Source organism: Caloenas nicobarica, chromosome 7 (genome assembly GCF_036013445.1).
Source record: "Caloenas nicobarica isolate bCalNic1 chromosome 7, bCalNic1.hap1, whole genome shotgun sequence".
Lineage (NCBI taxonomy): Eukaryota > Metazoa > Chordata > Aves > Columbiformes > Columbidae > Caloenas > Caloenas nicobarica.
The window spans coordinates 7,065,257-7,077,512 of NC_088251.1; the positions used below are offsets into that span (position 1 = coordinate 7,065,257).

Genomic DNA, 12,256 nt, shown 5'->3' on the forward strand with positions numbered 1-12,256 from the left:
AAGTTCAGCTAAAAATGAACAAAAAAGATGATGCTTCCAACACTCTTAGTGGTACCTGGTGTTTATTTGAAGTCTGACATTGCATAAAATTCTAGGGTATCGGTGGCTCCAGGTTTCTGGTTGAAAAGCGCCAAATTTCTATCAAAACAATAGACAATTCCATGGGCATCTGCCTGATTCCAAGCCCCCACTCCCCGCTTTAAAGATAAATTTCCTTTGCTGTCTGTTGTATGATCCTGTTTATTGCTGTAATGTAAAAAAGCCAGCAAAGAGTGAGGCATCCAAAGTTGCATCCTAAGCAGAGGGGAGGATAAAACCCATACCTGGCTGGAGAGAACACCGGCACAGAAGTGATGACAGTGGCTGTACCCAAGAGCTGAAGAATGAGATCCTACTTCTGAGGAGATGTTCCGTAGGAATGAATGTGAAAGGTAAAAGAGAGCACAGAGAACAGGACAGTGCCTAACTTGCCCAGCCTCAGAAAACCATGAATGCCTGGGGATGCAAAATTTGGGTTCGGGACAGAAACATGATGAATATTCATCTATTTTTTTTTAATATTTACGTCAAAATACTTCCTGTTAATGGATTCTTCTCAAGCCAAGAGAGCAGACAAAAACAGTAGCTTGAGAAAAACTTTCCAATGCACAGTGGTGGGTTTGAGCCCAGCTATTTGATTTCTGCAATCAATTTAATCCTAGTGAATTCCTGAAGAAGTCACTAATTGAAAAAATAACAACAGCTAAGATAAAGTTAACAGACAACAATCTTCAGTCTCAAAATTTGCATAGTTTCTCCAGAAAATGTGCAATCTGGACAGTTGCAACAGCTACTGGAAGTTAGAGTCAGCTGGGCAGAAAGGAGAAATTCGTTACATTTTTGTACAAAACCAGCCTGTGCTTCACAACTGCATAATGTTCTAAACAAACACAGTGCCCGAAATCTGCCAACAAAGAATTATTCAGCAAGTAATTTCAAAGAAGCGATAGCATTTTCATAAAAAATAACAAAATGCTTCCTACATTGTAAACAAATCAGGGAGAAATTTAATTCGCCAGATTATCTGCTACAGTTTCCCACTGTAAGCACAACTGCTCTGATCCTCTTTAGCAAGCACGCAAGTGGAAATGAGAAGCAGAAGATGGAACTGTCTCAGCAGCACAGGCAAAGAGATTTTCTTGCATTTTCTTTTGCAAGGGCAGCCAGAATATCAAGCCTGATATTTAATCAGATGTACTGTTGGCTCAGGAGGGAGAATTGAGAGGCTATTTCAAATTACTGAAGTTGAAAATAGTCCACCATAATTCTTGGAATTCCCTCTTCAAAAAACAATGTAGATCTCTTGGGCCAGAAATGCTTGGAATAATGTGTAATAGAGATAGATGGCACACATGAGGATTAAGGTTCTGTATTAAGTACACCATAGATATCCACTGTTGTTCTGCGATAAACATTTTTTTAAACTCTCCCTCATCACCGTATCACGTTTTCTGTCCAAGTCCACCCACTCTGAGGATGTTCTATCACAAATTTTCCAGTCCTTGGTTTTGTTTCTTTTAGGGGGTTTTCAGCTCAAAATGTTACGTTTGGAGCTTAAACTCAAAATTAGCTCCTTTGAGTGCTATACTGTGGTAAAAAAGATTTCTCTCCAAGGACGGTAGCTCCTGTATGGTCCTCTGCCTTGTCCTTTTCCTTGTCCACCCACCACCTGTGTAGAGTTTAAGACAGCTGAGAAAAGCAAGCCCAGAACTCTCACTGCTGAAGAAAAAGCCATCAAAGCTGGAACATCTGGCCTCAGAAAACTGTTCCTACATTTCTGATTTGCACTGTCTGTACTATGATCCTGGTGGCTGCTCCAACAGCCCTTCTTCTTGTAGATGATGTCCCTCTCTTCTCTCACGCTGTCAGTCTACTTACCTGTTCCTTCCTAAACAAAACTCTCAAAATAACAGAACTTTTGGGATTAAGGAGCATTTTGATGATGTGAGCTACCTAGAAGAAGGAATATGATGACCTTGATACATAAAAAAGCTGTAAGTCCTTTTCACAGAGAAAGCATGAATTACAGATCTTGGCAAAACCCAATCTAAGAACAATTCTACCCTTTACCCAGGAGACATCTGAGTTTTAATTATCTCTTTCAGAGTCCCTAGACTTTCCTTCTCTTGTATCTATTTTTGTCTGCTTATTCTAATCAGCCAAGGGACGGTGAAAACAGAATTTGTCCATCACTTCTGTCAGCTTCACAGTATCCTTCCCCACGTGAACTGCTGTTTGGTTAGTGCCCACTTCAAATTCAGGCAGGAAAAATGGTTTCTCAAAGATTAGTCATCCTCATTAGCATTCCCACTGTACTGCTAAGGCGAAGTATTTAATATTAATGACCACTTATATTCCCGCACTGTTTGTCCTGCATCCGCATTGTTTGGTCTCAACATGGGGAGGAAAAGCAAAGCAACAGTACGGTCTCGTAACCAAAATGGTGCACAGGAAACAAAATAGATTTTCTAATATAATATTCACTAAATCAGGGAGAGTGATAAGCAAAACCTACAGTGCATACAGCCACTGAGTGGTGGTGGTGGTTTCACAAGCGGGAATCTGAGTCGTTTCTGGATTATGCTCTAACATAGTGCCAGGGGACACTGTGTTGCTGGAGATATCATTATTTCTCGGAGATGTTTTGTCATTTATATCGCACGTTACATTCAAGAAGACAACTATGTCCCTATTCCAAAGAGAGCGAAATCAAAAGGCTGGATTGCAACTTGACCCTAGAGGGGTCTAAGAGGGAATAAAATATATCTGGTGCACCTTTGAACAGAATTCACGTGGAGCACTGGGCTGGGGGAGTTGAGGGCGCATCTCCCCAGCGCCTGCTCCACCAGCTGTGCAGAGAGTCACGAGAAAGGCTCTGCTCTCCTCACATGCCAGATTGCACACAAGGAGTAGAGGCCTAGTAATCTGCTTATTTTTGAAAGCAGGAAAGGCAGATTGGGTATTGTATTGATATATTGTATGCAGAGGTACTAAAGTTCTTCCCCTGTTCAGCTGCATGCATATGTATTCCAGTCAGATCCCATTTAGAAAGAGACAATAATGAGAAAAGATAGAATACCAATAAAAGACAAGGAAAAAGCAAAATCCTGCCTGTTGTAAGAACCCGTAAAACTTAGTTCCTAAGACACAGCATGCAAGACATGATGTTTGACTTAAATTTCTGATTAAATAAATACATTCTGCCTACTGGAAATTCATATCTTGTTTTGATTTGACGAGTGCATCATGATTGATTTCGATTTAGTGCAAGGAAGAATATTCTATTAAAACAGAATTTGTTTGTGGTAAAATTCATTTAAGAAATAATGTGATGTACAGCTGTCTCCCTGGTTTCCAACAAGAACCCCGTGGCTTTCCCCCATGGCCTAAGTCTCCTGCAGAACGCTGTCACCAGAATCCTTCCAGGCTTTTCCAGCCTGAAATAACTGCTACTCTTTACCCAAGAACAGCAGTTTGCCCTGGAAGCTTAATTGACAACTCATTGCAGAACATTTGGGAAAGATACCTGAGGAGGGAAAGTGATTTTTCAGGTGAGGGGGATGGTGATTTATCCCAAAGAGTTGAATGCAGCCTTAATTTGACCATTAGTATCTCACCAATAGAAACTATAGCACTTGTAACTCTTTAATAAATTATTACTCTAGATAATCCATTTTCATGCTTTTGTCTAAATACGATCCCAAGGCATGTTCTAAAGTTAGCATTTCCAACTGGACCATCTATTTTCCAGCATCAACCAAAATCAGATACAGCGTGGAAGACGAAAGCAGTGCCAGGACTGTGTTATTATCACAGCATGCAGGCAAATATCATTCCTAGTCAAAACTTAAGGGTTATTTAAGTATTGTAGTTACTTAAATTGTGTACAGAGATAATGTGAGCTGGGACTCAGACTAATGACTCTGTAGACCAGTGATCCCCAACCTTTTCTGACCCTGGACAATAACTCGCTCAGCATTAAGTGTTGTGGGCAGCATCATACTTTATTCTCCCTAATGGCCTTCAGCTTTAACTTTTTAATTTCCTGTAGGTCTCAGCAGTACGAGAAGGTCTCTCAAGCTTTTTGTTGCTCACTAACCCGTGAGCCACAGGCTGGGGACTCATGAGTGAGGGGTGGTGGATGAAGTATTATCTGACTTGGCTGCAGATTTCCCTGCTCGTTATGGTGTGGGGGGGTGGGATATGGACCCTTGCAACCCTAATTGCATATGGGCTTCTCTTCTTTTTTTGTAGAAGCAGAGTCAATACCTGTGACTCTGCTCGCAGGTGTGTACTTGCACACATACACATGTAGCCTCCGGGTGTACCATCAACAAAATTACCTGCCTTTGAAACATCTGACAATTATTTTCGCTTCCTCATTTAAATCCAATAGAATTGCCAGGGCAGGTGGATGGGGTGGGAAATAAATAAGTTCCTGAAGTGGCTGGAAGCAGGACCGGCTGACCGAGAGCTCGCTCCGCAGCAGCGCGAGTCCCTGGACCCCTAACAGATAATATTAAGTAATAATGATGATGATAACAATAGATGTCTACAGAAGTTCCCTCCTCCGCTCAGCTCCAGTAAAGATCTCTCTCTCCCTTACGCAAATAAAAAGTGATGAATTAATTAACGAGACAGGGCTCTCAGCGGGGACGGGACCCCGAGGGCCCAGCTCCCCGTCACCCCCGGGGAACCCCGGGCGGGGGGGACCCAGCGGTGCCCTCGGCAGCACCGGGACGGGAGGGGAGGGGGCGAACCCTGCCCTCTGCCCTCTGCCCGCCGCCGGCAGCATGGGGAAGGCGGAAGCGGCGGAGCCGGCCCGTCAGGCCGGGCGGCGGCGCGGGGGGAGCGCGGCGAGAGGCTGAGGAAGGAGGGCGGGAGGGCAGCGCCGTGACGGCCGCGGCAGCCCGGCCCGACACCCCCACGGGAAGCGGGGCGGCGGCGCTGCCCACCGAGCCGCGAGGGGCAGGGGGAGGCCGGCGGCGGCCTGCGGGGCCCGCGCCGGGCCGGGCCGGGCCGCGCTGAGGGGCCCGCGGCGCTGCGGGCCGGGCCGGGTGGCGGAGGCGCCCTGCCCGGGGGATGCGCTGGGGGCGGCGGGGAGCCGGGCCGGGGGCAGCTGCGGGAGGGGAGCGGGGAGGCCGGAGGCGGGGAGGGAGTCGTGTGGGTGCTGCGGGGGAAGCCCGCGGCCCCCGGGCATGGAGCCGCAGGTAGGGCTGCGTGGGGAACCTGAGCAGCGGTGGGTGCCGCCCGCGGCCCGGAGCGCCGGGGGAAGGAGCGGGCTGAGCCCCTGACAGGTGTCCCCGCCGAAAGTGCCCTTTCGCAGTGTCTCGGAGACTTTCAGGCTCAGCGTTTGTTGTTATTGCTGCTGCGATCTTCAAAGATGATGCTGGCAGAGCAAGCCCAGAAGTGGTTCCCGACTCACGTGCAAGTTACGGTCCTTCAAGCCAAAGGTCTGAAGCCAAAAGGTAAAAACGGCAGCAACGATGCCTACACCATCATACAGCTGGGCAAGGAGAAGTACTCCACCTCGGTGGCCGAGAAGACCTTGGATCCCATCTGGAAAGAAGAGGCCTCCTTCGAGCTCCCTGGATTACTCATGCAGGAGAATCCAGAAAAATACATCTTGTACCTGATCGTCATGCACAGGTCGCTGGTGGGGCTGGACAAGTTTTTGGGACAGGTGGCAATAAGTCTAAATGATATATTTGAGGACAAGCAAAGAAGGAAAACAGAGTAAGTGACGGTTAGTTTGGTTTTTTTTTTCATTATAATTTGTGTTACTTGTACACTTGCACTTGGAGGAGGGAATAGTAGCCTTATTATCAGCATACTTTGAAATTAAATTAGGATGTTTCTTCTGTGGTGTGTTCAAGGCCCTCACTTCCACAGTTATGTCATCGCGGCCTGACCTCTTCCAGAGGGTAGTTTGCTGTAATCACAGTGGTTGCCCTGCACAGGGAGGGACTGTCAATAATATTAACATTTTTTGATAAATTCTTGTGTGCATTATGAACTTATTACGGTCTGTTTTTCTAAAGGGTTTTTCTTAATTCTGCTTGGGGCCATATTATCCTTCAACATGTACCTTGCTTTGAACCACCTATGAGACTCAGACTCCCTTGAAGCTTGGTGTCGTTCTCTTTAAAAATGTTTTCCTTCAGTTACTGCAAGAGTCTTTAAATATTTTATATTTATGCTTTAGCAGTCAACAAACTGTGACTTGGCGAAGGTTTAGCACAGCAGCACAGTGTTTTTCTGGCCCCAGTCGGGCTGAGGCCGCGATGCTGTAGGCTGCTCTGTGCAGCAGGCCTCACCAGAGAGGACTGAAGAGAAATTTCTGCTGTTGCAGTAGCCTCCATGGTTACCTACATAAGCCTTCGTAAATCAAATCGCTGTTTGCCAGCAAATTCTGGCACTGGATTGCAAGGAAAAAAAAGAAGCATCACAGCAATTTATTAGGCTGACCTGCAAATGTATCTAACTCTGGGTTTTTCAACTAAATTAGTAAAATAGTTACAATTTCTCATGAGGACATGGTTGCATGAAGATGTTTGGTACCAGTGTCATTTATCCTCCAAAGAGTGTAGGAATAAACTGGGGGTGTAAGCGTATTGCTGGCGTGCCTGTGACTACATGATTTCTGTTTGTTTTAGCAGTGCTTGGCCCACAGAAGTGGTCCGAGAACAGCATGGAGACCTCCAAGTTAGGGATATGTAGGCAGTGGTGTATGGGCGCTGACAAATTTTTCTGCAGTGGCTAAAAATTTCCTGCCTCAGGTGCCTTTCCTCCTTCAGTGCTTCTTCAGTAGAGCAGAAAGGCTCCTGTGCCCAAACCTCAGGTGTTAGAATCTGGTATTTCTCCTGTTGATGATGGTGGGTCTATGGTAAGATGCTGGGCTATGCATCAGAGTGACAGAGGTTGGCGTCATTGTCCATCGCTGACTGTGCTGGGGAGGCGGGAACCTCCAGCAAAGTCGGAGCAGGCAGTTGGAGGCAGAAATCAGCACAGCAACACCAGCCAGGTCCAGTTCATCACACAACTCTTTCTGCAGAAACCATCTCAAAACCTGGTCCTGCTTATGTGCAGTGGCTGAGGTTGAAGGAGCAGCTGTCCTTGCCCTGGTATTTGGGTATTTTTGTAGATTAATTTTTAGCAAAACAGTATATTCACCAACCATATAATAGGAAATTGCATGTCCATGCAGAATCTTATGTGCATTCATGGTCTGAAGTAGTACACTTCTTAATCGCTTATCTGTTTCTGGACAAACCAGTTATCTTGATGCAATACGTGGTAATGCCTGTAGCCTTAGGGTCTTAATTTCTGTTTACACTTAATCAAGAAGTTTCAGTGCTCTTTAGAGATGCATCTTAAATATTCTTTAATCATCAGTTGTAATTACCTTGCAAGTCATAGGCAACTGCTCTAGTTTAAATGCTTAGATGCTCTACAGAAAAAAAGGTGAGTTAATCAAGTAGAAACGCTACTAACTGCGAAAACTTTGTAAAGTCTAGGTAGAAATACGTATTCAGAAGCTGGAGGAAAATATGTAAATTATTCATGTGTTACTGTGACAAAACTTTTTGGGGAACCATCCGCATTTGCACCAATTCTAGCAAAAGTAGTACTGAAGTCTTAGAAAATTATTGCAAAAATTTGCAAGCGAGGCAATTGACATAGTCCTTGTGCTAGTTAAATAAACATTCGTATCTCTTCAGTATTTTTATGTGGAGTTGTGCTCAGCAGGGCTTCGTAAGCGTTCTTTATTTTTTCACTTCTTTCTCTGAAGTGAGAGAGAGGAACTCGCACCGTGTAAACGTGCTTCCCGAGGCCACCGCTGAAATGACCAGGGCTCTCTGAGAAAGCCGCTGCAGAATGGGCGGAAGCTTTTCCAAACAGCCCACGTCCTATTTTCAGAAGTTACTTGAGCATTTAAGATTAAAAGTTGGCGGGTGTTAGGCTTCTAGAGCCAAACAGCCGTACTTGTAAAAGTCTTACATACATGTAAAAGTGCGGATAGGCGGTTAGTGGGATTTTTGGCAGCACATACTTAATGTCAATTTAAATTCTTATGAGATAGGAGCCACAGAAAGCAGCCCGGTGCTTAGAACCTAGAAAATGCCCCTTTTGAAAGTCACTTCTGAAAAAAACAATTCAAAGTCCTTAAGTGTTTAGATGTTTTGGAAAAGTTACCAGGGTTATCTGCTCATGTGCCTTCGTGGAATGCGGGTGTGTTGTTGCTGACTCCGTGGAGCGTTAGCTGGAGATGTGGATGCAATATTTGTGTGTGCATGTGGGAGGAGGGCAAACTTTCAAGAGTATATTTGCAAATGCGATTTTAAACAAAACGCTCTTTCTTACTCTCCTTTTATTAAATCCTTTTTGATACAACATATTCCTAGTCCTGTGTTGGCAGTAAACTAAGGGTAATATATTTGGACCTGAAGACCTTTTAGCCGTGACTGTGGTGTGGGAGCTGAGATACCCAGTGCCTTTCAAGACCAAGTCCCATGTCTTTATTACCAAAGCATTCTGATGGTTGAAAGCTATAGTCATTGTTTCAGAAACACTAATCTGTTTTATTAAGCAATGTTTTTACTTTCAAATATGTTCAACAGGCTTGTGGTGTTATTAAATCCAGAGTTATTTTCTCATGTTGATGTAACCTTAACATTTCTTGCTTTGTTTGGGGATGAATGAGATCCAGTTATTTGATGAAGTGTCTATTGGTAATATTTCTACTTTTTAATATATTTAATAGCTTCCTCTTTCCAACACAGCTGTACATATGGTGCTGTAAGAGACAGACTCAAGAGTCACCAGGGTATTGCAAAAAAGATATTTAATATTCTGCACAATGCTGAACCCTGTCAGCAATTCCCTAGTGCTTTTTTAGTAAGGAGGTACGAGAAGTGAAGGCTACCAGCTGATTTTGAATTCCTAGGAAGACTGTGGGATGTGTGACATTCAGCTGTTTGTATTTTTTTTTAAATTTAATATTTTATACTTTGGAAGAAATAAGTCTAAAAAATCACTGCAGCTTCAGAAACATTATGTTAGGGAAAAACAATCCCTTTTTTCTCTTTTTTTTTTTTGTTACTTGTCACATCTTAAGAAAAATGCTCTCGGCAGTTAAGTTTTCAGGCACAGGCCTCGTGATAGGATTTGCGGGTCTTGTGTTCTAATAAGCTTGCTCCGGCACAAGATTTAATGAAACAAAACAGTATATACCCTATAATTAGACAGTGAAAATTTTGCACGCACCATCACACAATGTTATTTCGTTTTCTTTCTGAAACTGATGATTTTTTGAATTCTTAAAAGTGAAAATTCCTGGAACTGTGAGATCCAGATGTGGCTCAGATGGTCCCTTACAAGGTCTCTTCCAGAGACCTCAGCCAAAGCATCTGCAGGATCCGAGTTCATTTTCTTGCTCTGTTGGTGCAAAAGTGCCCATCACACTCCGCTAACTTTGTAAATTTATGTCTCTAGCATCTCTGCTGTAGTTGGAAATGGACAGGCTTTTTTTACTTCTCCTGCTCTTTTGTCCAGAGTTGAAAACTAGGACCCAGATGCTGAGAGATTTTACTGAGGTTTTTTTAACAGTTCAGAAAGCTTGGGAGATACTGCTTTTTTGGAAGTATATTTAGCGTAAGTTTTCAGATCTTGGATTTCTGACATGGTTTTATTTTTTGCAGTAAAATCCTGTGGGTTTTTTTTAATTCATCCTGAGAAATACATGACTTTTTTTTTTTGTCTGCTGTTGCAGAAAAAATATGCCTCTTTTGCTCTTGCAGTTTATATGTAAATGATGATCAATGGATGTGTTGTTTTAAAGCGTATATACGTTTTTTAATAATTTCAATTCTGTTATAATTCATAGTTGCCTTAATGCTGATGATGATCTGACAATGCGTAACATCAAAACAAATTTTTTAATGATGATGGAATTAAAAATATTCATTTACTGACATGTCCTAATTTACTGAAGTATTTTTCAGTAGTTTTTCTTAATGACCGTGCTGCTTTTTTTTTTTTTTTAAATTTATTTTCCTGTGTGCTAAATGAACATGGACATAGAAGAACAAATTTCTGTTAGCTTTCACCGTGATATTACTTATTTCATGGGCATTCAGTTTGTCCTTGTTGCTCTCTAATTCCATGCTATTTATTGTCCATTCCTTTATTAGCTTTTTTGGAGAGCTAATTTTATTATACATTCAGCTGATTTAAGATGCAACACTTGTCTGGAATGTTATAAATTTGACCAGGGCTGGTGATTGTAGAGTTATTATTTCTTACAGAAATTTTGTTGGAGGAGATATTTTTTTTTTTATTTGTGACTTATTCCCTTTCTCCCTGGTTTCTTTAATAACTTGACACTCCACCAATTGCAGCAGTGTTGTAAAAAATGTTTATTTGAGCATAGTACAGTGAAGGAATCTTGGCCTTATCCAAGATGCTTCTCCTCTGCTTACATCGATCATATAAAATAGGCTAAAACAGCTTCTCAGCAACAAACAGAATTAACAATTGACCACGATCAATACCCCTGTGTTGTACGCGCTTATTTCTTAGTGCTGCTGAGCTTCCTGGAAGATACGAAAATTGTGGGACTTCCTCCAGATTAAGGTGAATTCCTTCCTGGCAGCCTCTCTCTTGTGTAGGGACAAGCAAGAGGCGGATGCTCGAGTTGGTGCCTTCAAATACAATGTGAATTAGGAACAAGCAAACAACTAGTAAATAGATAGTGTATATCATGGGCTCAGTGCTTGTTAATGAACAGTGCCTTTTTAAAAATAATTCTACGAAACACCACTTTATAGCTATTATTTACTATTTTTGAGTCTTAAATTTCATTTAAATCAGAAAACTGCATTTTAGATTATTTTACGTGATTAAATAGGAGTGGAAGCGGCAGGCTGTAACAGAAATCATCAAAATGTTGTGGTTGAAGTAAGAGAAAAAACTTGTTCCACTCCAGTCAAAAGTGGGAAGAGGAATAACTCAGAAATTCGTTAAAGGCACAGAAATAATGAGCCTGGAGGATCCATACGGATTTGTGTTGCTGCTTTCATGGTACCACTCAGTAAATGTAATAAACAAGAAAGAAAATTAGTAGTGAGGAACAGAAGAGAAAGATGGTTATGGGGAAAACAGAGAGTTGTGCCTAGTTGTAGCTTTATGGGAATATAGCAATATTTTCAAATTATCTAGTAATATTCCCAGCATCTACACTTTGACAGCAAATGCAAGCACGTCCTCTGAATAAGTCATAATTCTGAGTCAGTCTGAGTGCCATCTGGATTGAAATATTTCTCTGTTTTCTGTGTATATACACGTGCTTGTACACACATTCAACAACTGGCCTTAATTCTCATACCTTCAGTTATTTTGTTTCTAAAATAAAAGTTTTCACATGTAGTTTTTAGCCAAAACAATAAGTGAACTAAGACCATGTTAATTACTTTGATTCCAGTTGATGTTAGTTAAACCCTTAGTAAGAGTGTTGTGACGTGTCAGTTCCCACGTTTTGCGGTGTTACGTCACTCTGTAATATTTATTTTTAAACTCTACTTTGTATATCCCATTTCAGTTGGCTTCCAGAAAGTAATAGTATTCCTCTTTGTGAATGTCATTGCTTATTTTAATAAATAATATGTTTTCTTCTACATTTCTCTTCATACACAATTTAGACTGTGCTCAGCCCCTTGCCTTAGTTTTCCTACTTACTGACTTGCGGGGCAGTCTCTTGATATGGTGTCTGAGTGATTTATCACAAAACATACTTCTGCATTATTCGAAGTGCATTTGCTGCTAAGGAAAATTTTAGTTGTGGGCTTTGGATGTTGTTTTTTATCCATTAGCTGTGGACATTTGTGTTAGTGGAATTTCATGAAGCAAGTTTCTTCAGTGTGTCCAGCTTGAACGTAGTAATCTGAGATGAAAAGGACTTCTTTCCCCCGACAGCTGATGGACATGTTCTCTCATTGTGATTTTGGTAGTTTTAGAAGGTAGGAAATTCTCCTCATCCCTGCGTAGCAGATTGAAGTTGCTTAGCTGATTTTTTTTCTTGTAAAATCAAGGTTAGAAGCCTTGTGAATGCTGTGATGATTTTGTGGCTTTTTGCAGAATTCCTTCAGTAATTCATGAATTGAAACCAAGATTTTGCAAAAGTCTTTGGGTCCAATCTAATGATTTCGTCAAAGCGAAA

General features: G+C 42.2%; 1 protein-coding gene across 2 annotated transcripts in view; it reads left to right on the plus strand.

Moving 5' to 3' along the window:
- Positions 1–5,186: 5,186 nt before the first annotated feature.
- RAB11FIP2 (RAB11 family interacting protein 2) overlaps positions 5,187–12,256 on the plus strand; it is a 33,553-nt gene continuing 26,483 nt past the window's right edge. For both annotated transcript variants that reach the window (XM_065639415.1, XM_065639416.1), the window contains exon 1: positions 5,187–5,775. In XM_065639415.1, the coding sequence (XP_065495487.1) occupies positions 5,423–5,775 (353 nt within the window). In that variant the 5' untranslated portion in view covers positions 5,187–5,422. The remainder of the gene's footprint in view (positions 5,776–12,256) is intronic.